General features: G+C 34.8%; 1 protein-coding gene across 14 annotated transcripts; it reads right to left on the reverse strand.

Moving 5' to 3' along the window:
* On the reverse strand, positions 1-25,484 carry LOC112754296 (protein SHOOT GRAVITROPISM 6). Of its 14 annotated transcripts, XR_011874306.1 has the most exons (52): positions 25,271-25,451; positions 25,066-25,156; positions 24,935-24,989; positions 24,661-24,792; positions 22,049-22,120; positions 21,368-21,458; positions 21,149-21,244; positions 20,791-20,869; positions 20,630-20,693; positions 20,028-20,131; positions 19,770-19,875; positions 17,483-17,572; positions 17,295-17,372; positions 16,861-16,928; positions 16,379-16,478; positions 16,140-16,274; positions 15,891-15,980; positions 15,695-15,760; positions 15,487-15,582; positions 15,272-15,346; positions 14,683-14,742; positions 14,327-14,416; positions 13,848-13,969; positions 12,814-12,943; positions 12,641-12,720; positions 12,129-12,264; positions 11,689-11,770; positions 10,786-10,928; positions 10,597-10,677; positions 10,418-10,518; positions 9,821-10,059; positions 9,624-9,733; positions 9,119-9,250; positions 8,932-9,006; positions 8,716-8,849; positions 8,537-8,609; positions 8,225-8,356; positions 7,574-7,749; positions 7,372-7,494; positions 6,265-6,325; positions 6,083-6,178; positions 5,367-5,467; positions 4,542-4,647; positions 4,008-4,121; positions 3,858-3,932; positions 2,964-3,085; positions 2,222-2,320; positions 1,301-1,372; positions 1,118-1,203; positions 936-1,029; positions 742-849; positions 1-654 (listed from the first exon to the last, which is right to left on the reverse strand). XR_011874306.1 is itself a non-coding variant. In XM_025801896.3 (51 exons), the coding sequence occupies exons 1-51, from the start codon at positions 25,299-25,301 to the stop codon at positions 454-456; spliced, it is 5,151 nt and encodes a 1,716-aa protein (XP_025657681.1). In that variant the 5' UTR covers positions 25,302-25,484; the 3' UTR covers positions 1-453. The 14 variants fall into 14 exon arrangements, 5 of the variants coding, with proteins under 5 accessions (XP_025657681.1, XP_025657683.1, XP_025657684.1 ...); XR_011874309.1 differs by lacking the exon at positions 2,964-3,085 and having other exon boundaries at positions 4,553-4,647; XR_011874310.1 differs by lacking the exon at positions 2,964-3,085 and having other exon boundaries at positions 3,836-3,932; positions 4,553-4,647.
* Positions 25,485-25,799: the final 315 nt, after the last annotated feature.

Here is a 25,799-nt window from a genome sequence, read left to right on the forward strand (position 1 = left end):
TTGGAAAATGCTTAAATTTAGAAAAGCTGCTTGATGTAATCAATGACAAGATAGCGCCTCCAAATAGTGTATCAGTTATATTACATGAAAATGTAATCAATATAGAACAATATACACAAATTACGACGACTGGATAGCTAATGTACATTAGAATCTGCTGGCTGCACAATGAACACCATTAATGAACACCAGTGTTTCTTGCAGTTGCCGTAGGTATTGGCTTCCCTAGGGCTTCTAGTCTTGCCTTGGCTTGTTTTCTTTTACTTCAGACGCACCAAAAAGAAAAGAAGAGCTCTTCAAACTTTACAACTAAGGCCACGGGAAAATTTGACAGAAAGGCTGTACATATTATGAAGGAGAACGGTATCTACCCATAGCGAGACCAAGACACATGACTTTCAATCACATCGCTTCAAGCTCATAGGCCATAGCCAATTCATGAATCCGGTATTCTTAAGTTTCAGTTTGTATTTGCTGGTTCGGTGTAGACTCCAAATCGTGGTTCCTGGAAGTTGAGTCTGACCGATCAGGGGAAACTGCTCTCCATGATAATGTGTTGGAGGATTTCAGCAACAAGCCCAAAGCAGAAGAGCACGTTGCTCTAACAATTGCATCAGGTGATCGACTCAGGTCTCCCACTAGCATACCAAATACCTAAAAACAATGGGCGCATCTTTGTCAAACTTCAGATTTAGTTAATAATTAAGAGCCTGAAAATGGTATAAGATATACAGGAAAGACCTGTGCATGGTAGATAGCTAAAATATGATGATTGTCTGATAAAGAAAGAATGCTGCTGGAGAAGTATATAGCATTTGCTTGAATTGCGGGCCACGGTGCATCAAAAGCCTGCGTCATCCAGGATAAGTAAGTTATGGCGTATAGCAGCAGCATAAGATAACCTAAGTCCAACAGAGATATGAGCTTTTATGAACCTGCACTGTTGCTGCCATATAAGTATCAACTCTGGAGGGAAGATGCTGAATAAATTGTTTTGCAATGTCGCGGAGAAAGTCCTCATAGTCACTTCTGAAGTCACAAACATGGGTTTGATAAATTCTAAAAAGAAAATTCTTTCAACAAAAACAAAGCAAATTTAAGATCTGTCAAAACCTACCGGTGATCAGAAAGAAAGCTCTGTGTGTTGAGCAAGGCAAGCAATCCTTCAATTTCCATCAAAGGGAAAACTCGTTTCAGTGTATTCTGAAAGTCAGCATGTTTCAAAAAGAAATAATTAATTCCATTACAAGCTTCTTTGCAAGTCTCCAATTCAAGAAATTCCAAGATAGTAGCTGATTACCCGACAGGCCAATCGAACACCAGCATCTTCATCATGAAGATGCAAAACCAGACGAGGGAGAGCAGCATGTACCTTGAAAAGACCATCAATGGCAATGAATAAGCGCTCTGACATATTGGAAAGATAATTATATGACATCATTTCAGGGGGGAATTACGCAACCAAAATCTTCAAATGACGAGGCATATGAAGTCAAAATATGTGAAACTTTCTTCCTTCTTATTTTATCCCAAAAAGATTTGACACATGGTGACGTTATATTTGTAAGAGACGCATGTACTTATCAAAGAATGTCCAAAACCATAATGAGTCAAATACTGTCATAAAGGTCTTGAAGGCCAAAAATCCAAAAGGAGTCAAATACTGTCAGATTTGAGCAAACCTTCTAATAGAAGTAGAAACTAAACTATGGTTTATTTGTCAAGATGAAGGAGAAAAGTGCTGGCATTGCTAGGGCTTCAACGTGTGAAAGAAAAGGATTGTTGTTTAACAGTGGTATGGCCACCTGGTAAACTTTTTACCAATGATTTAAGTGAACAAACTGCAGTTATTCCTATGCTATAAGTTCCTTTTTTATTTATTCTCGTTTTTTTTTTCTTTACTTTTCTTTTTTTTTTTTTTTTTTGGTTATATCACTATGCTAAGTTAACCACAGATCATGGAGAGTGCAATATCCTAGTTGTCACCAAATAGTTCGTGGAAATAAAGAAACATAACAGAATGGGAAATCACATCAAAGCCAGAAAAACCAGACAGAACAAGATCTTATTATGAAAGGTAAATGCCATTTGCTGTTCCACAGCTACGATACCCATTCCTGAAACTATAGATATACTAATTCTCTATTGAACAGGTGGAACTAGATTTAGAGTCAGGGAAAGAAAAGAATAAAACACAAAACAACAAGAGTTAGAAATATACCTGCTCAACAAAGGCATCCTTTAGTGCCCCAATGCCATAGCTGCTAAGAGCTCCAAATGCCGCAAAAGAATTTGCTCGCATCTTGACGTTCATGCTTGCCTGTTTTTAACAATTTCTTAACCAAGTTGGTTAAAGCTGTCTAGAAGTGGCTATTATTTCCTAAACAAATTAACAGTGTTATAAGTTTTCCCCTTTTATAAAAGAAGAATTAGATTGACGGATAACAAAAAAAACTGGAGAAGATAAGATATCCAGAAACAACAGGATTGCCTCATATCCTGACATAAGAGAGGTACAAACTAAACAACTCGACAAGAGAGAGTGGTCAGTGGTTTCTAAACTAAAACCAAATTAAATACTACAACCTGAAAGATTAAATTATCTTAGGAATCTTGTACTAATAATTAAATTTTGGGGAAACAGACTACACTCTGAGGTTGTGTTTGGATGAGTATAAAACCAAATTAAATACTACAACCTGAAAGATTAAATTATCTTAGGAATCTTGTACTAATAATTAAATTTTGGGGAAACAGACTACACTCTGAGGTTGTGTTTGGATGAGTATTCTAGAGGGAGTGCAATTTTTAGGATATTTATCATTTAAATTGATTTGGAGAGAAATCCTTTATTGGATACTTATTCCAAAGGAATTTACGAATCCCAAGGATTTCTATGAGCTATTTTATGTACCCCTAAAATAGTGGATTTCAAACTCCACCATCATGAAGGGAATTCTAACATTACTTCCTCTCTTCCATGCCTTAAGACTCTCATGACTCTTTCACACTAGCTTCTGCCTGCCCATTGCCGACACTTGATGCAGTCCGTCAATGCTCCCTGCCGCTGCTCACCACCCGTTCCCTGACAATTGTCCACGGCGACCATTGTCCAAAGTTATGGAGTTATTTTCATTATCCAATCAAAGTATATTTTTAAATGGAGTGAATGTCTTGTTTTTCTGAGAACATATTTCTCAAAATGATGGGAATTAAATTGATGCATTTGAATTCCAAGTTCTAAATTTCCTTAAATTTGAGAATCCATCACCCAAATACAACCTGAATATATATAAAATAAACGAAACCAATAAAGATATTTAAAACAAAGTAATAAACCAATCCAGTCTGCTTAATGCTACAACTAGACATGAAGACTAAGAGAAAATCTTAAGTGAACATGCACAAGAGGGGGGAAATGATTAATGAATCTACTAGAAACTACACCAAGGGTGATACAGTATGTACATTATCAGTGTAATATCAGTTTATGAGGAAGAAGATATGACTATATGTATGCAGAAATTGAAAGAAACCCAAATTGAGCACTATAGCAGCTCCCACTCTGTTAAGATGGTTCCCAAAATGAAGAGCTCCCTTTTTCTCAGAACTGGTTGCACTTGATACCCCCTACTCTCTAATTCTCTTTATAAGTCCATTTCCCCTATTACGCTTCATTTCCATACACTCTATTAGTGTTTAGGTTCCTTACATCATGGTAATTACGAGAAACCTACACACACACAAAAAAAAAAAAAAGAGAAGAGGGAGCTAGGAGGAGAAAGAGGGAAAAAGGGGGGTGGGGGGGGAGGAGGGGAGAGGAAGATGGTAGTACTGAGGATAGTAAATTGACCCACTTGAAGATTCCTCAACCGTACTGAAAGATTAAGCAAAATGGGCTCAACTGCATCATCAGGTGAAGATTCAAGAATCTGCAATAAGCCAAAAAGCAAAAGTAAGCAACAGAATTTAGATAGGATGGACAAGTAACAGGACGAGAACTATACCATCAGTAAGCATGATACTGCAGTCAGTTGTACAGATTCATCAGAATCATCAAGCAAAGCTAGTATAACACCCAAGACTTGAGATGTATACTTCAGGATATGAATAGATGGAATCTGCAACATAAACACTTGGGGAGTTAGACATGACCAACGACCAAATGAAGACACGTTTACGGGTCAGATGTGTAGATTATTAAGATTGCCCTACAATAAGCTTATCAATAATGACAATAAAGCCGGGGCTTGTTGTTTAAAACAGTATATACAGTTTTTATTTATTATACTCTTCAAATAAATGTGAATCTTCCAAAATTGACAAACAGGAAAATGTGGCCAGTATATGCAGATTCCCTTGGATAGGACACCCAGCTCTTGGAAAAAGAGCATATAATTAGCAAGCAATCAAACATCTAAAAAGAATCTATCAATATGAAACCCACTATAATTAGCAAACAAACAACAATTTAAAAGTAGCCAATCTATGTGAACAACATTATAACTGTAAACACTATATCATATGTTGAAAGATGAGACCTGCACTAAACCTCTCAAACATAAACGCCTAACAGTTGAGGACTCGTCCGATACATGTCGACATAAAACCTCAACCATTTGCTCCAGACAAGAACCAAGTCCTCCGCTGTACAATTGATAATGAGAACAATAAGAACATCCACGTAACAACTTTAAAATGTGAATAAGTAGCAGTAATTTTAAGACCATAAATTGCAATAACTAATAGTCCTAAGTTATGAAAGATAGGGGATGGGAAGGATCAAAACTCCTAAGCACATGATACATCAATACCATGTCAACAACCAACCCTGTCAAAAGCTTTGACTATTCTGAGCACCACAAATGATATTGATATGTTAACAGAAACCAAAAAAAGATCACGTCTGGCATCAATAGCACTCCTTAATATCTTCAACGATCAAAAGCAATTGTTTATGCACACACAGAAATAGCCATCACAATCCAATATAGGGACAATAATCCTTTCCTGAAATTCAATCATTCTCAGTATATTTATGTTGCTATGCATGCAATAGTATAAGTGAAGGATTGCGTGGTTTTTCTTGAGTAACTAAAATATCTTTGAGTTTTCTTATTGATGACAAATTTGTCACGACTGGCCTTGGGGGTAAATAGCTCATGCATTACAATTACAACTCTTATTTGTTTTTGTTATGATCTTATTGTACCTCCACGCTCTATTGCATGCTGAGATGATGAACCCATTGTCTAAAAAGAAGTTTATAAATAAAAGACACATGTAATGTTCTGGAAAACATCGACAAGTAAAATATTCCAGCACCACCATGAGGAAACTTATTAAAACTATCATTATATATGCACCTATAACGAACGAATTCTGACAATGCAGCTGCGGCAGCTTCTCTTTGGTATTTCAGTGGTCGATCCAATGATTTCGTCAAAACTAGACAAATATTTTGCACCTATGTTTTCATCCAGAAAAGAAATTTGTCAAAATTTTCCACTATTTTATAGAAGGAAATTTTTAAAGGCAACAAAAGGTGATAAGACAACCACACAAGTTATTAAAAATAGGAGGAGAACGAAGAAAAAGGTTAATAACATTGCAGGCACAAAACAGAAGGTGGGACTAAATTCAAAAAATAAAACACCATAATCACTTCTGGTGGTAAGAATGTTCCAAGGATGTCTTCCTACTCATTACTTGAAACTTCAGTCAATTTTGGACTATTATAGGAAAAGATGATTATAGTGAAAGTCAGGTACCCTTCTAAGGAAGATGATAAGAAAACACAGAACAATATAAGTTCACCCAGAATTAAAAAGGAAGTTAGGATTGAACTCCTAATAACTTACCAAAAGACAGAATAGTTTATCATACAATTCAAAATCCTAAATCCACCTAAAAGCTTCAGCTGTCAGAGAACATCTAGAATGGTTTTGATTTATATTTCCAAAACTATCAACTGATAAAGCTAAGTAAAAAAATTCTAATACTAAACATCAGAAATTTCTTTTTCACTGTGCAACGTATCTGACTATTATAAAGAGGAATGTAATTAGATATATGGCATAACCTCTTTTGGTCGTTTTATAGATATGCAGCCAGCTATATCTCCAATGAGATTAATCCACCTCTCATTTTCAGATAATTCACCATCTCTCGCTAAAATCTGAACAAAGAAATAGTTTGTCATATTCTTTCACTTCCAAGACCATATCTTAAATCCCTAAAAAGGAGCAATTTGAAAACGTATACCTTGCCCATCTCGAGGTCACCAACACATTCACAAAATGCTTGGAATGCAGTTAGAAGATTCCTGCACAAGAGGAGAAAAGGGAATCAAACACAGGATTCACAAGTGGAATAGCACTCATAGTTATATAAGAGTGGCAACATAACTTTTAAATACAAATTCTATGTTTACTAGTCGTCACAGAGAGAGAGAGAGAGAGAGAGAGAGAGAGAGAGAGAGAGAGGGAGGGAGAGAGAGAAACTAAATTCTGTTATTGTTACTGAGTTTGTGCTCAGTTCACTATATATAGAGGTGTGAAGTCATTCTAATCTTTAGTTACAATATCTCTAACTGCTCTTTAGTTAAGTTTCCTAACTAGTCTAACAGATTCTGACCCTCCTACACTTTCTAGAGTCTTCTAGAACTAAGGCTCAGCTCACTCTATTAATATGGTTCATAACATATCAGAATCTCTAGAGTGTAGTGGTCTAGAGTTAACACCTCATTTTCTCTAAATAGAATAAGTTGACTTTCAGCACGATTTAGGTGGGCTGTGTATTGTTAAAAGCTCAAGCCAAAGCCACTCTTCGATACGGGGGCATACTAAAATATATAATGATTCACTTAACATATCCAAGAGTTTATGCTTATTCATGCTAAGGATCCTTGGTAGAGTCACCCCTAGAGATAATTCAACCATCTACTAAAATAATTTTCTTTACTTCTGTATATTTTATTATCTCTGTCATTTAAATGGATTTTTTTTTAAGTAAATTAAATAAATGTTTTATTTACCGAAATAAACATTTTTAAGCTTTTTTATGAAAATGCACTCTATGTTTTATTTCGTTTACAGTATAAACGAAATAATATTACACGTATTTCGTTTACACTATAAAGGAAATAAGCTCGTTACACAACACGGAAAAATCTCATTAAAACTTATGGAAATGAAAAGTTTTGTATATTTCCAATGCATTAAAGACATAACAAATTTTAAAAGTTTACATTATTGTCTTTTTTAACAAGTGTCCTTAGGGCACCTTTTAGCTAATCCTAAATATAAGAGAATAGCTGACATGCAGCACAATGTCGACGCCAGCATGCAAATAATAATACTAGATTCTCACCGCAATGGCTCCTGCTGGCCAGAGTTAGCTAAACCATGGCAGCTTCCAAGTTGCAGCGTAAGCTCAGAAAGAACAGAAGCATAATTTTGCTCAGCAGCCCTCTTCCCAATTTTTCCACCTCCTCTAAATCAAATAAAGGTTTGCGAAGCTGTTGGGTCATCTATATATACTCAATCCAACAGATGTAGGTGATAATACAAACCTGAAGAAAGCAGTAAGGGCAAAAATTGCAGCTTGAAGATTGCCATTCTCTATATTATTGTCAACCTGGCTATCCTCAACTCTATATGCATCACCTTTAACGATAGGAGTCTGACTAAGGGCAGACATTACATGTTCTAGAAATGTAACTGAGAGTACCATGTGCTGAGAAAATGCCTGCAAGAAACAATTCCCCAAACAAATTACTATGTCAAACATATCCTTCAAACAAGATCACATTTCTTCTTCTAATCTTTTTTCTTTGTTTTTTTATTTTTTTATTTTTTGACAAAAAAAGAATTATATTAAGATGAGGAGAAGGGTAATACAAATTGGGGATAAGGGTTCCCCTATACAAAAGCAAAACAAAACCAATGGCATTTGAAAGAATAATATACTGAGAAAGACAAAAGGAAAAGTAGGAACAGAGATATAATGAATCAGCAATGCTCAGTCACAATTTAAGCAAGAACATGAAATCCTAAGCAATAGGAACCAAGAGTGTTCTACAATCTGACTGGGTTAGAATGGTTCTCGTTACATGAATAAATTGATGCTTTTGAGTTCTATCAAAAATATTGTCACCCACAGCATGGTCTTCTGTTTGAACTAAGTGTTCTTACGCCACATGAAAGCAGATCAGCAGACTTACATAGAAAGCATCCTGCATAGGCCAACCACCGCGTAGCCTAGATATATCCTTCGAGACTATATCCTTGCCAGCCGTAGCCAGAACTTCATCAAAAACAGTACTTGGACTAGTGTTTTCAGCCAAAGAAGAAATCTTTCTACAGTAAAGGAAAAATCTGCCAGAGGCAAACAACTTGAAAAGGACATCCATAAGAAACCTTTTTTCACAAAAAATAAAATAAAAAAAACTATGATTCAAATAATATAAACTAGTAATAAAAAAATTTACCCCTTTCAAGACTGAGATTTATCAAATTAAAAATTTCAAGGATACAGCTCCCAGGGTCTCCACACGCAAGTGTTTATCACTTGCATGCACAGTGGCAGAGATCAATGATTGTGTCGTCCTGTAAATACATATATGTCCACAACTTATGCTCACAATCAACCTCACAAGAAAATGAGTTTAAGATTGTTCCATAACATAACTTGTATACAAGGTCTGCTTCAAACCTTGAGATATCAAACTCAGAAAGCTCCCTCCCTCTTCTCGAAACAAACTCAACAACGGCTTGAATAGCCCCTTCAGCTGACTGCTTGATCTTATCATTTAAGGCTACTGAGCAACCATGCAGTGTAGCTACCAGCTGTAAGAGAACATAAAGACAATTTTTAGTTATACCTTATAAACAGAGAGACAGACATATGACAAGAGAATACAACAATTGCCTCATCTTTTGTCAGCAGAATGCAAAGCGAGGAAACAATCCTATTGAAAACTTCTGATGGATCAATAGAAGTATCCTGTATATTAATGAGAACCATGAAAATCATTAGTAGCAATATTGCCCATCAGCATTTATATAAGAAAAATGAGGAGAAGCGAGGCAATACACCAGGTAGCTAATGAGCTTACATTCCTCAATATGGCTATTACATCCTCAAGAGAGGACAAAGAACTATATGACAATTCTATATCTTCAGAAGATATCAATGAACCAGCAGGTCTCGGAAGTGAAAGAGAGATGCTAAAGAGTTGATCAAGAATCTGCACAACAGAACAATTAATGAGATTATTCAAGAACAATATAACAATGCACTGTGCATAATAGAGCAATTTAGAAGCAGCTGTAGTGACTGTAAGTCCAAGTAGAGTAAAACTAGGGCAGTGTAACCACCTCCGCCGGCTAGGACAGATCAGTAACTAACTTATCATTGTATTTCCAATAAGCTACTCTCATCTTGTATATAAGATGAAAACTGATTCAGCTACATTCAGCTACCTTATTAATACAGAAGGCAAACACTAGAAAGCAAGGTTTTATATTTCATATAAATATTATATTAATCCAGAAGCTACACAAAAATTTAATGAGAGGCTGTGCCTTTTCACATAAGAGACAAAAGCCTCAGTTGCTTACTTCTGCAGATATTTTTCTGACTTCAGAATTCACGTCTGCACATCGTGGAAGATACACAATTACCCTATCTCCCAAACATAAAGCTTCACGACTTGGCAATACAAATGCAGCTGCCAGTTCAGAAGCGATACAATTAAGTATATACTAGAGTGCATATCAATGAAACACTTCAAAGTGGTTTAAAGGAATATATTTACATGGTAGCTTTGAAAAATTCCCAAATACAATTCGGTCAATTTGCTTGTTATGTGCACAACTCCCCTGGCATCCCAGTGCACAATGCCCGCTAACACAAATCATCCGAAACTTGAGAAGCATCTCATGGACTGCAAGACAACCTCTTTTCCTTTGGTACTCAATAGGAGAAGAGACGAATTGATCAATTTGCCTCAACATAAGAAGTAGCAGCTCTGCTCGACTTCTTCCATCTTCTCCACTAAAAATATGGATTTTGTTGTTATTATTAATTTGCACAAACGAAAAACAAGTTTACACAAAAGAGATATCATGGGCAAACATCAACTTTTCAATGATTCATTGAATGAGCATGTGTCATATGACATATAGAGACACAGAGTGAGAGGCAACCGAGATCATTTTGTTAAAATGCAAGACAAAAGTGCTCACAGTACAATTAAACAGATCTAAGAATAAGTACTGCTGAAGTTCTTATTTTTTATTTTTTTTGAAAAAGAAAACTATGGGAACGATGAAAATAAAATGAAGCAGAGGATATCAAACAATGACAAGAAGACCAGAAAATTATATCAAATAGGGTTTTTAACTTAAATTACCTAGTAAGAAGAATTGCACATAAGAGTGTTATCAGGTTTTCTATCAGGGGATTGACAACATCAACTGGATCATTTGGTACTGCAAAAAACCCTAACGTAGCCTGCCAAATTCATCATCAAACTCAGATGGCAGCAAAATTGCCAACAGTACGTTCACAAAATCAAATGAAAGTCCATACCTTCAATACATGGTTTCTAGTTTCAACTGTAAGTTTTGGCTCTACAGACACCAACGTAGTGCAGGCACTTATTGCGATGGCCTAAATAAAATATAATAGAAAACATAAATTAAAAAAAGAAAACATTCCCAGGTTAAATTCACAAGTGACTTCACCTTAGGAGAAATCACTGAACATCATTTTATAGACCTGAGTACGCAGAAGTTCATTGTAATCAGCAAAGCCATCGTTATCATCCCGTCCCATTAAAGTTAAGATATAATCAAGCAATACATCCCTCCTTTTCAGTGGAAATGGTGCACCAGTTTCAGCAGCATTAATGACAGCACTACCTATATCATCGAAAATCACATCATGCTCACAAACATATCAGGCAATATCAAATTGATATTTGATTATTGACTGTTGAACTTCAAGTAAACGTTGTACAGATCTGGAAATCAGCTTCTATTCAACAGACAATGAGAGAGCATTAACATACTGGAAATGTTCCTTGCGATGAATGATTGTCCGAGGGCTTTTCTTTAATTTTAAAACCGTGAAAGGACTAGATAATTTGAAAGCAACTCAAATATTACACAGATACATCTTGAAATGACACTCTGATGGCAATACTTGTCAGCCAAAAAATTATTAAAAACAAAAATGAAATAGGCAGCAAAAATAGCTAAGAAATGAAACAAAGCGTCCCAGTTTCTTTATACATGAAAACTGGGCATTAAATAAGATCCTTTTGGAAAGCCATTATAACCAACAATGTTAGATAAGATAAGAAATAAAAAGTAAAAAATAAAAAAAGGAGTTCTAATAACACAGCTGCAGCAACAAGAAGGATAATGAGATCTGATAACAATTAAGTTCTGAAGAGTTACAGACCTCTGTAGGGGAAAATAAATGCAACTTTCCCAAATTTTACTTTCTGAAGATTTTTGAAAACCCATAAGCAACAATTTTAGGTAAAAATAATAATTGAAAAACAATAAATAAAAAAGAAAAAGGAAAAGAGTAGTAAGGACACAGTTACAGGCTTACAGCGACAAGAAGGATAATGATATCCAATAATACTCAAGTTCAGATGAGATCATTACAGACCTAGTAAATCAATTGCAGTTATTACAGCTTGCTTTGCTCTGGGATGATGGACGTTAAGAAGCCTTGAAAGCATGTTGGTGCCCTGTCCACAAATGTACAGTACAATCAAATCAACTTTATCTGATTGTAATAATAGCACAAACACACTAAAGCATAGCATTTCACTCTGTTAAGTAATTTTATTTTTTATTAACATACTTTCTCAGGGGGACATGAGAAAACCCTAGTTTTTCCCATCTTAATTTCAAAAGAGATATGTTTCTTTGTTTTTTGTGTCTTAAAATCTATTTTACTGCATTATTATTAAAACTGACTTCAAAAAACAAAATCCAGAATGGTTCTTAAGACATTCTTTCCACTTTGAATGGTCAAAAATAAAGGAAACAAAGGATCTACTCAAACGAATACCAAATCTGAAGCAGAGAGAAAAGATGACCTACAACAAGGGCATTTATTCTAGCTTCAATGACAGTTGATGGTGCATACTTCGCAGCATATCCATACATTAGAGCCAAAGCAGCATGTATATCATCCGAATCTTCTGTTCTGAAACTATCTGAGAACAATGCCATAATCCTGCAATATGAAAGCTTCAAACAGGTCAGGTCAGACAAATTCTCAAATTAATTAATCATTTTAAAAGGAAGAGAAAAGAAGAAATATTCTAAAAGCATGTCAAATGTTAATAATGCACTGTTGTTATTTTTTCAGATGCAGACTACTGAGTGATTACTTACAGATTTGGGAAGGGACAACATAAAAGAGTTGTAAAAGTGGATTATATTTGTATCCAGTAAGAAACAAAAATTTTATAACACCATCAATGAACATTTTGCATGACACACGGTAGAATTGTAGAAGGTCAAGAAATTATATTCGTCTGCAGAAGAACAGGTTAGTGCAAGCCTATAAAGAAAGTGTATACACTCAATCCTATAAGTCTGACATAAACCTCTGAAATATGCTTTGTCCAACATTGTCTAGAATATCCTTTAGCTTCTCCAACACTGTATCCAAGTGAGAAGCAGCAACCTTAAAACATAGAAAAGAAAATCAGCTTAGAAACAACAGGAAATGGGAAAAGAAACAAATCCAAAAGAATGGAAAAAAAAAAAAATGAATTACCAGACCCATTGCTTTGGCCAACCCTAGCCTATTTGTAGGAATTGCGATGTTTGCTTTCTTATACATCAAATCTATTTTATCACTGACATAAGCTCTGTCATTAACCTTTTGAAGCAGAATCCCCAAGCACCTGTGGTCAAGATCAATGTCATTTTTCACCCCCTTAAGTGCTGGATAATGCCAACTAAGATTTTTCACAGCACAGATATAGAGGGAACCAGATTGGAAAATCCATAGTGCCAATAAATGCACACTAAAATAATGGTGGCATCAGAATAAGCAAGAGAATCAACCATTTCTGATGCAAATTCAGCTTATTGTTGGCAATTGACATAAACCCAAATCTTATCATGATGACTAACAGACACACAGCAGAGGTTCCTATACAAAAAGAGGGAAGTGGAATACAAAGAGGGAAAATGAAGTAAACAGTAAGGACTGAATGCCAACTTTAGATTGGCTTTCAACAACAACAAAACCTTGTCTCACCAATTAGGATCCACTAGATTACTTTTCAGTTGTAAATAAATCAAAAGCAACAGATTTCTTCTTTTCAGTTGTAAATAAATCAAAAGCAACAGATTTCAGTGTTCCAAAACCAGTACACGACAATTGAACTGACACAATTGCATCCAGAGCCCTACAAGCGTATGGGTCAAACTAGAAATACTCACCCCAAAACTGGAAAACTTCAACCAGTAGAACTGGCCTGAGTTCAACCATGAACTACCAACCTTCCGAGTTCTCTCTGGTTTAACTAAACTAGACATAGATTCTAACAAATATCCTTTTCTTGAACGGGAAATGCCCTTGAGACTTGAGTAAAGGGTTAAAAACTGCCTAAACAAGACTAATGGGATATAATATTCTATTACTATAGAAAATTTGAACCTTAAGTTATATAACATGAGGTTTTGTTGAAAATCTACTACCACATGATTCCATTTCTGTTTTGCTTTGTTATAAGGAGAAACCAATTTTTAATACAAATAAAAAGCAATATTTTGCATGGCATGTTTCTGGGGCATTTATACCGGTGAAGAAGAGCAGCATGTTCATCATCAGAAGTGTAGAGCTCATAATGCTTAGCGAACACATTTCCAAGAGACATAACCCAATCTGCATCTTGAATGAAATCCAATGATTCTGCAAGAAACTGCCATCCAAATTAAATAAATGATATTAAAATTTCATAACGAAAGGAAAGTCTAGGACATCATATTGAGCTGAATTAGCTTTACATAACATAACCTTATCAAATATACTTATCAGCCAGTGCGAATTTTTTACAACCAGGTTAATTTCAGAAGCTTGTTTGACCATTTCAAGAACAAAATTATTTTGTTGCTTGCTTTTAACTAATTGAGGAGATATGGAACAAATGAAAGGATCCAAGTCCCCCAAATTATAAGACTCATACAATGAACCAAAAGTTTCACTACATTGCTTACACTTCTTTCAAATTGTAAAACTGTAACATAATAATAACGGGTCTGAGTAGATTGACACTCACATTTATTATCATGTCATCCCAAGTGTCTTGACAAGATGGATCCTGTTTCAAGTCTTCTGTATCACTAACATAGGCCTTCATCTTCGGAATCTAGAGCTTACCAAAAACACAATTAATTGCACTTTAATCTATAATGGCTATCTAAGAATTGCAAGTTTTAACAAGTACCATGACAAATTATGTTACAAAAAGATACAGAATGAAAAATGGTTTCTTAGGATTTTTGCTGATTTATAAAGTTGTTGTTCTGGGGATGTTAAATTGTTCTTTGCCGTGTTAAGGCTTTTAAAAGAAAACAAACAAACAAAAGAAGAGCTAAGTTCCAATCTATCAACAAGTTTCGCATAAAATATTACCTCATCTTGCCAAAACAAATTGACATTTTTCGGAAACAGGGGTGCTAGAAGACACAGAACCTACAAACAAAAAGTATGTCATACAAGGAAATGCAAGAATTTTAGATCAAGTGATAAGAAGAGTAAATATATTGTACAATATTGAGTGTAAGATGAGTAAATATATCAGATCATATCGGAAGTATTATGAAAAGGATAGTTTATATACATCTTAAAGTTGAACCTACCTAGTCAGATCTTTTAACCTTTTTAAGTACATGTTACCTCTTATCCTACAAAAAACCTCAACTTTCTCACTTGGTTTTAGTATTTGTTCTGAAAAAACAAAGGAAAAAAGGAAAGAAAAAAAGTACTGGAAACCAGGAAGGAAACTGAACAAACAAGTAAATATATTTAGTTTCATCTGAAAACTCAAACAGGATTGATAAATGTTGATGTTCACAGCTTAGAACATTGTAAAACAATCACCTTCCCAATACCACCAGAATTTCTCTAGTCACATGACACGCTAAAAGTTTGCGTTTTAGTTTGCATCAAAGAATAATCCACACGGAAAAATGCGTGATGCACATGGACTTGATATACTAACCGTTAAAATCTGGGTAGGCAACTGCTCCCTTGCTAGAGGATCATGCAAAAGCACCACCAAACGAGCAAGAAGTTCCTATACACATGTCAACCAATATGATCTGAATATAGTGAACAATTTTCACCAAGATTACATGAAATTATAAATATAGAAGGAGGTGTGTGTGTTGTGTTTGGGGGGGAGGGGGTTTGAATAAGATCAACCAGAGATCCTACCTCAGCAGTTGGTATATCAGGATGTGTTTTACACTCACTCAACATATCATTGCCATAAGATCTGTGCCGCCACAATTCTGAGATACACCTGCAAACCTGTAATAATAATGATAATGGCTTCTGATTCTGAGAAAAGCGTGCGACAGTTAACCTTCATTTTCACCCCATATGCACATATCCCTACAAAAAGTCGTAAAAGAATTTTTACCGTGGCAACAGCGCCAGTGTAGCTCCGTGGAATAATCATTCGCAACAAAAAAGGCCAAAGAACGTGCTGTGAAAGCCAATATGGATTCAGAAGGTTTTCTAAGGCAACAACGTAAAATAACTGACAGAAACAGTAGGCCCAGGAAATAAGTGAAATCACTAGCACAAAATGGATAGATAAGGAATGAATGAAAAACCTCCATTTCAGGAATTGTGATAGTTACTAGAAGGAGGCCTTTTTCACATACTGTCCTTAACTCCCCTGGAGTGACAACCCTAATTTTCATCTGTCAAAAATCCAAAATTTATGGGTATGACAGAAGATAAAAACATGACACAAACTAAAAATTAAGAACAACTAAGCCTTGGCCGACTAGGTAAAGTTGGCTATATGTACACAAGTGGCACTTGTTTATTGAGAAGCAAGGATTGGGGAGAAATTTTACCTCCACTCTCTTACTCAGGATGTCAAGATCACTGCGATTATTGTCAGTTAAAGCACAGTGCCGTACAAGATACTCAATGAACAACTCTCCAGATGAACCAACCAAGTAACAATGTGAAGCCATAACCACAATTAACTACAAGAAAAGAAGGAAGGCAGAAAAAACCAAAAGAAAGTGAAGGGTAAGAAACTGTGTTAGTTCAGAAGTAAATTACATGAACATGGTTCATAATGGATTACCTCAGAAAGTGCTTTCCGAACACCTAAACTCGGCTCCTCTAGCAAGGACTTTACAGCTTCAACAAGTAGAGGTATTTTACTATGCCAAGCTTCAAATAACCTTCAGATAAGAATTGTAGGTCAGTTTACACAAGATAATTACACACAGTAACTGTTAAAGGTACCAAATTAGTCATATCCCTCAACCCAAATATAGTCTAAGCTTTTTGGTAAGGTAGTTCATGGCCTGGTGGTATTAGAGTTCCTATAACCAAATGCGGCCAAGAGTTCAATCCTTGTTTACGACTCAATCTTCCAAATAAAAGCTGAATTTCAGTAGAAGATACAGTGGGCCCAAGCATTGTCAGGGCTGCAGCCCCAAAAAAATGTTATTGCCTGATGCGATTTGAAGGTATAAAGCTATTCATGTATCTACCGAACAAATTAAGCTTTCTGAAAATATGATTCATGACAATTATCACCAGCAACAGAAAAGCAAGAACCTTGGTAAAAGATGCTTCAAAACACAAAGTCCACCAAAGGTCAATGGTTCTTCCTTCACCCTGCATTTCTGAAAGAAAAAGAAAAGTAGGCCAAAAAGGCAACACTTTTATATCATATTAGGAGAAACAAAATAATTTTCTCCTTGGAAAAGGAAGAAACATCAGTGCAAATAAGGCACCTTCCTCAACATAACACACAGGCTAACAAAAATACGTAAAAGAAATAGGACATGATTCAACTATAAATCAAACCAGAAACTAGTTCAACTGATCGCCTTCCTTCATCTAATATTTAGTCTGGGTCTAACTTCTTCTAGCAAGTTATTTAGCTTTACATGGTATAACTTAATCTCCCTTCAGCTTACTATTCTTTTCCTTTTTTATCAAGTCAACAGAATAGAAAATTCACTTCAACTAGATTTTCAACAACTTACAGTTACAAGAAACAGAAACAAATCATCTGGATACACCAAGCCAACTGTGAGAAAGCAACGTTGCACCTCATTATACATCTGCCAAACATTATTGAATTAAAAAAGAACATTTAACCTTTTTCATCAACAATCAGTGTCATAAATATTCAATAAGGTTGGAATCTTACAGTAAGAACAGATAGTGTTACCTTAAGTCCAATTGAGAAATCTGATTGATCTTTGCTGTCATTATTTATAGAAACTACAGGTAGAAGTGTTGACAGAGTAAGCGTCAAATCCTGCAAATAACGAGTGTTTATTTTTAACTTTATTTATGAAAAGGGTGTTTTGTTTTAAATCTCTGAAGTAATTAGAAACAATAAATACAGATAACAAACCCACCGACAGAAAGAAAAGCATACAATTTAAATTAGAAACATTTACAAATGCCAAAAGTTGCAGTAAATATAACTAATCCAACTAACAGAAGAGGAACATATAACCTATAACAATACAGTAAAACGATGCAGAATCAACTAAACACAAAAAAAAAAAAAAACACAGGATATGTTTCTGCACATGCGTGCACCGGTGCACACAACACACACATATATACAGAACAAATCTATTGCAATCTACAAGCATGCAAATCTATTTATCTATCTATTTATATTATATAAAAGTCGATACCAACTTATTACAAAATAAGCTTCTGCCATATTGCTTTTGTAGTTGTGCTATGTCAGCAATTTTGCATAGGTGGCAACAATTAACTAAGAATCAATGCAATAAAAAGAGAATTGGATTTCTACATATTAACAATACAAAGAATATGAATCATTACTCAATTGAATTAAAAAGTAACGGTTAACTGCAATTAACATCTACATTAAAACTTTGATAATACTAACAATTTTCAGTTACAAATGTTAAGAATGCATACTACCTCTTCCTCAAAACATTATTTATATTGTTGATTTAAAATAAAGTTCCTATATTACTAACATTTTCTTTAGAAAAGTATAAGAACCAACTTCACCGATACTAATATCATCAGACAAAGATAACACACCAATCAAAACTTGAAGGAGAAAGAAGTATAAACAAATCCAAGAGACATTTTCAGATGAAGAACTTGCATTTAATGTAGAGCAAAAAAGACACTACAAAACACAAACAAGACCATATTGGAACATATCAAAGGAAGGAAAAGAAACTACTCCAACAGGAAGCCAAAATAAAAAAAGGAGAAAAAAACAACATAAGACTAAGTCTGTAAACAAAACAAAAGGTAAAGATGGAAACAAGAAACAAAGATGTAGCTTTGTACAAATACAATATAAAAAGAAAAATGTCTTCTTAAAAATTAATAAATTTACATCCCTAAAAGATAAAATATATTTCCTCTCATTTAAATTTTGTTGTATAATTATATTGGATTATATACAAATTGCTAAATCAATGCTCTGTACAATATTTTTTACAAACCAGCCTTCAAGTTCAAGTTAATTTACATACTATCTAATCAATCTCTAGACAACATAACACTTTACCTATTAAAAAACAATATAGCACATTATAATTTATACTATATAGCATAATTAATTTAGCCCCCGCATATCGCATAGGTCTTAGTCTAGTTTGGGGGGAAGAAACAAGATGGGGACATCAGAGTTTAAGGCACAACACAAAAAGTATCTTTCTCATAGGACCTAGTTCTCACATTTCACTTGTGGAGAATAGAGCAGCAACTTAAAAGAAACCACAACTGGTGCATGCTCTGTGTGTGTGTGTGTGTGTGTGTGTGTTTAAACATATATCTCATTGATGAAAATTTCCACCCCAATTACAGTACAAATATATAAATAAAACTCCATCCAATTCAATCCCAACCAAACATACTCTTAAATTAAAAGTTTTATCAAAGAAAAAGAGGTTGCAATGCCCAAACAAATCAGAACAACCACAGCAGGACCTGGCTAGAACAATAGTGGATAACGGAATATGGCTGGAAGATCTCGGGCTACTGAAATTTGGCCAGAACAGAACCTATGAATGGGAAGGGGATACTGCACCATTGATTCTACTGACTACAACAGCTATAATTAGTGACAGCTACACCAGTAAAAACCAATGTGACACATTGACTTCAGTGTGGCATCCAGGGGCAACTATAGAATGACAAGCAACTGTAAACAAACAGACGTAGTATATTCTATGCCTATAAACTGTCCACTCTCCCTAATGGGATGTAGACAAAAAATTGTGCTTCAACACTTGCCTACTTCTTAGTAGAACAAGAAGCACTAAGAAGTTGCACTCCTTTAAGAATCTGTAAGAGCTACGTGATTAACCTCAGCACTTTACAGTCCCAACAATGAAATGATACAAAAAGAAATCAGGTTCAAATGGTAAGTTGTGACTACTAATTACAGATTGCTATACAAAAATTAGTAGGCATTGTAGACATAGACAATGGCATTATGTTATCATTACCTCAAAATCAAGCATAGGAGGGCCAGTTTCTGACAGCAAAGAGGCATTCAAGAGATTGTGGAGACTACACGTTGCTAGAAAAGCGATTTCTTGATCCTTTTTGTACCTGATAGCAGAAAAGATGAACATGAATCTATACTATACATATGTTGACATTATGAGCCTTCTTTATATATTATAGAATGCTTAACGTTTTTTCCATAGAGAACAGTAATAATAAGGCCGTTGGCTGAAAAGTACTATGCAGATCAATCTTACAAGTCCAATATCGTAGGAACAAGCCTTGGTAAAGCTGCCTTTAATTGTGTCCGTGTTATGAGACCAACCATCTGGCCCAGTGCTTCCACAGACGCCACACGAACCTAAATTTAAATATTGAAATAAGCAAACACATAAGAAAACGATACATTACAATCAGACCATGTAAATGATGCATTAAATTACTTATGTACGGTCAACTCATCTGCAGAACATAATATGTGTTCCGAAATGCAAAATTTACAGTGGTCTGAGGCAATACTACATATCAACAGTTAAAATCACATTATTTTCAAAATTTGTTTTTGGATATTATGCAATGCAATAGGAACATCCATAATGGATCCAATCAATTTTAGGGGGAAAGGCATACAACATGCCACTGTCATCCAAGCAAGAAAATATATTGAAAAAGTATATATAATTTTCTTCTACTAAGGATAATTTTCTAAATCAAAAGACCAGATTAAACATTTACTTAGTATAAACACGGAGTTAGATATCACAAGCAAACCAAATAAAAACTTTTCCATGATCAATACAGAAATCTGTACATGCATTGCAAAAGACACAAACAAAAGAACAAAAGATTAGGAGCAAACCTTTAAGTCCCGTGAAGCTGCCCAAACTCTCAATAGAAGTTCAAAAGCGGAATTTAGATATGACCTGCACTACATGGACACATCCCTCACCTTTAGACAAGAAATAAGATAAGCATACGTAGAGACTAAAAACAAACTGGAAGATTATGTATTGATCTCACATGACATCACCACCCAAGGGAAAATGTGAAGGAGAATCTATACTATGTTGCCAAGCAGCTTGACACCAACACTTAAATGCTGTAAAGAATACAAATTATTGGTTAGATTAGAGAATATAATATATTATATACAGATAACCAATTTTACATCAGTCAGTAATTGCAAATGCAATTGAATTGGCCACAAAATTAAGACAAGTGCTATGCAGTAATTGCAAATGCAATTGAATTGGCCACAAAATTAAGACAAGTGCTATGTGTGCAACATTGAACAATTTTAGATAAATCATCAAAAGATATCAACGTTGAAACCACATATAATGAAATCATAAACAAAGGAACCGAAAAATCACCACACCATTTGCGAAAATTGGCCTCTGCGTATCGCGCACATTTCCAAGAATTGGCAAAATTCGTGAAAGTACACCTTTCCAACGTGGAATGAACTGCAAGGCTGTGTAAGATTTAAAAGAAAGAAAATACATCAGTTTTTTCCCACAAGATCCTTCCCCTGGAAAGAAGCTAATGAAAATTTCATAACAAAAGCTGAAGCACATAGTAAAATTTGATTACTAACGATCAGTTGAAGCAAATTCTGCAAGTATTTGAACCATAGCTGGTAATGCTGAATTTGTGCCAGATAAATGAAGAAAGATTTCTTCCATCATCTGTAACACCAAATTAAAAGAGATTAAGGTAGAAGGCTGTGAACTGAGCTCAGCATCCAGGAAAACTAGCTACAGTGCAAATAATAATAATAATAATAATAATAATAATAATCATCATGATGCAGGGCAGCATGCTAAATGAAGTTGAAAAGAAATGGTGATAATACTTTGGCAGCCTGGTGCACAAGCTGTATAATGTAAGTAGCCTAAAATAATAAATGCATCGGTGGCTAATTCCATAGGTTGAACCTGTGACCTCAAGAAATCACAACCATTACCCCAAGGATTTTTTTTGGAGATAATACTTTGGCAAGATAGAAAAATATCGCTATATTCCAAGTTTGGAATATTTCAAGAATCAACACTTGATAAATTATGCAATGGCAATCTAAAAAAATAAAATCAAAACATAAAAAAATTATAGAACAAAAAGAAAAGGTTTTCTGCTTAATTTATCTTGTTGGTAGGCAATCAAAGAGGCAGTAGGACTCCATTTTAACCATGTAACTTCACTTTTCCTTTCTTTATTGAACTTAACAATTTTATAATATAAAATTACTGTCAAAGTTCGAAAGAAAAATATAACTCACAAGATCAGGTAAATGTGAGCCTATTGCAACAAGTAAGCTTGTTGCTGCTCGTTGCCAATCTGAATTGAATTCCTGCAGAAGGCAATCACTGTGAATCAATAAAGCATAAGCAATAAAGTAAGAAACAACATCTTATCAACTATATCTCAAGATGAACAGAAAAAGTACCAATAATGACCCGGAAGACAGAAATTCATCAATTATAGTGGACCTACCCTCCATCAGCCTGTATGCTGATTTTACTAAATGTAACAGACATTACAGTAATTGGTGGGAAATGCTCATAAGGATTTACAGCTATTCGGAAGGAAATTCAACTTCGACATTTACTTATTCAACATCCAAATTTCATGTCTTCAAAATTAAATTTATCATAACAAGCAACGTAGTCATGAGTCACACTATAAGAAACAGCTAAAATGCATTTGGGCCACACAATTCACCATATTAGTCCATACACAATCATAAACCAAATGCTCATGATCTAGATACCTTATATGCTTTGATGCATTAGTCAATTAGAGAGTTAGCTGAGTAAGAGTCTAGAAGAGTTAGAAACAGTTATAAACAGTTAAGCTGATCTGTCAAGCAGTTAGAGCAGGTGCCAGCTAGGATACATTTTATATTCCCCTAACTAACTTATGCATGTAAGGACTCTTCGACCCTTTACACTAGCTTGCTGAACAAGCTTCTCCTCTAGGTATATAAGCACAGATTCAGGGCTTTGCTGAAACAAAAAATTCAGAATGAACAATGTTCACGTTACACTCTCTGATTTCCTCTGTCTTATCTCACTTTCTCAAACGTTAATACAAACTCATAAATGGAAGTATCTTAAAATTTTCCCCATCCTTCTTCTTGAGCAATTTAATTAGTTTCACTCACAACAAAAAGCTGTCAAGCTAGATCCTAACAAGCCTAGGCATACACCCATTCCTTTGATACATACAATATTTAATGTCCAATGTCATTACCAATGATGCAAACATATTCAAAGGTATGTATGAGTAATCAGAGACCAAGAACAACTCCTTTGTCCATCCATGCAAGTTCCAATGTTAAATTCAGTAACATATTCTGTGAATTTCATGGTGACTAAACTCTGGGTTATTTAACCACCTATGTATATTATAATAATCTACCCATGACCAGCCCTAAACCATCAATAACATTCCCTGCATGTAACACAAATTTCCCTAAACCTGTAACTTTTAACCTCAGTTTGACCCCAAAAATCCTTCTGTCATTTTAAAGCAAGTCTTTGTATTTCTTCCTTTGCACACTTACTACCCCCTTGATTCCCCAGCACTATTTTCTTAAATAGGAAATGAAAGAAATACCTGTAAGCAGTTTTCTCATATATACGGAACAACCAAATTGAGACCTAAAATCACTATTGCCTGAGTTAGATGGTTACTTATCAGGAAATAATCTTCCAAAATTCAAATTTTCATCAACAAATGATTGTGAAAAACCTTTATCTTCTTTACCTTTTCTAATACAGCAATTAAAGAAATTTGATAAACTAAAGCATCAAGGTAAAATTATTATACCTTCCAAACTCTCAAACCCTCTGGTTTGGCAATTAATTTGACTCAAAATAAGAAAATACATCAATTTTACATGGTAATCACATGTAAATACATATATGGATTTAATTCTGGCCACTACCATATTCATGGGATAAAGTTTCCCGCTTGATGTCTTTATGGCTCTCTTCTAGCGAAATGCAGCATGATGGATGAGCTTTGCTTTTTTGATTTCCCTAGTCTCTTAGTTACCTTATTCATAGTAGCATGGTGACTAGTTTCTTTTTTTGTATTTCATCATGTAATATGTTGTTAAGCATTGCTCTTACAAACAACACAGTATCTTGCCCACTTATATAAGTCAGTTGCAAAACAATAAATCAAACAAGATTATCGTGTTCCAACATTGCTATGTCTGTATGGTACCGAGACTTCTATAGGTCTTATCATCATATAAATCGAACTTCTTGTAAGGGGAAGAATTTGAATAAGGAAAGAATTAATCAATTAGAGGGAAATTAGGAAGAATGAAGAGGGAGAGAATAGAGAGAAGATAATTCTATTGATGGAATTCCAAAGAAGAAAAGATACAAATTACTCAATTCATGGTTACATGACTCTATTACTACTATTCTATTTATAATAAATTCTACTCCTAGTGAGAATTAATTAATTGGGCTATAGGCTCATGTTTACTCCTTACACTTCTCTACTAAAAAGTAAAATGTTGTTGAAGTTGTGTACTTATGTTTTAGTGAAAGCTCAAGAAAGGAGTGGGGGAGGGGGAGTATCTCCCCGCAATTAAGAGTCTTGACACGATTAAGAGCAATCCACCAACTGATAGATTTATTCCAAATGACCATGAGGCAAATCCATGTGCTCACTTCATTTCTAGTAGCTAGTACTAACTACTAAGTAGATGCGGACCGACCTTACCGAAGTCATTTAATTCCGATGAACTAAGCAGCAGCTGAACATCCTATGAAAGCATTAACTACCATTCGATGCAAAGTGAAATCAAGCTACACAACTATTACTGCAGGTCCAAAGTAAAACACAAACAAAAAAATAAAACAAAATCACCTTAGAAGAAATCAACTCTGCGGTAGCAATCTTAGCAAGCTTAGCCATGAAGGCAGGATCAATGTCGTCCTTGTCAAGAGCATGAACACCAAACGCCATCACCTTAAAAACTCCCGCCATGTTACCAAATCGCTGAAAAAATATATATATAAATAAGAAATTAAGCAAGCAAAAAAGAAAGAATACAATAAAGAGGAAGAGTTACAAAAACACCACTGTCAAAGAATAAATTAATAACTCAATAAGTAAATTCGAGCTCAGCAACGGCGAGTACCCTCCGTCCTCCGCGCGAAACAGTGGCGCAAGACTCGAGTACAAGAAGAGGATTCCTACAGAACAGTTCAAGCATCCATGAGTTCCGAAATTCAACCGGATATTCAAGGAAGAACAGTGAGAGAGAATTACAGTGCAGCAATGTCCTTGAGAGAGGACATGGAGGCGGTTCTGACGGCGGAGGAATCATCGGCGAGCAAGGAGACCAGAACCTGAACGGCCTCTGTAACAACGATAAGAAAGAAAGGAACAATCGCGAAAAGAAGATAGAGAGTGAGAGTGTGAGAGATCGAGAGCGAAAATGAATGAAAAGATCGCAGCAGGAGCTTATTGTTACCAGGAGCGGGAATAGAGGCTGAAGAGGCCATTGGAATTATTATTATTATCAGAAGAAGAATTGATAGGAAAAGAAAGTGACCAATGTGAATTTATATAAAAGGAGGAAGCAACTCCGAGCCCCCTTTCGGTTGGGACTTTCACCACCTTGCTGCGCTGGTTTTGTGTACAATTGCCAGGGAAAAGGCTCCTTTTTTTTAACAACACTTAAATATGATTTGTACGCCAAACTTTTAACATTCTTTATAGAAATACAGTAATAAATTATTTTTCACTTAATAAAACAAAAAAAAAAGTATGTTAATTATTAAAAATACTAATATAAAAAATGTCTAGTATGAATGATATAGAGTTATAGACTACTAGACATAACGGAATTGTTTTCATATTATTATTAATTAATAATTATTATTAGTAAGTTAAATACCGTGAAATAAATGAGCACACAAAAATTCAATTATTAAATTTGTTATTATATATTTATGTATTTATAGATAAATATATATATAATTTAATTTATATTTAATGAG

This window comes from Arachis hypogaea, chromosome 16, assembly GCF_003086295.3.
Source record: "Arachis hypogaea cultivar Tifrunner chromosome 16, arahy.Tifrunner.gnm2.J5K5, whole genome shotgun sequence".
Classification (NCBI taxonomy): Eukaryota; Viridiplantae; Streptophyta; class Magnoliopsida; order Fabales; family Fabaceae; genus Arachis; species Arachis hypogaea.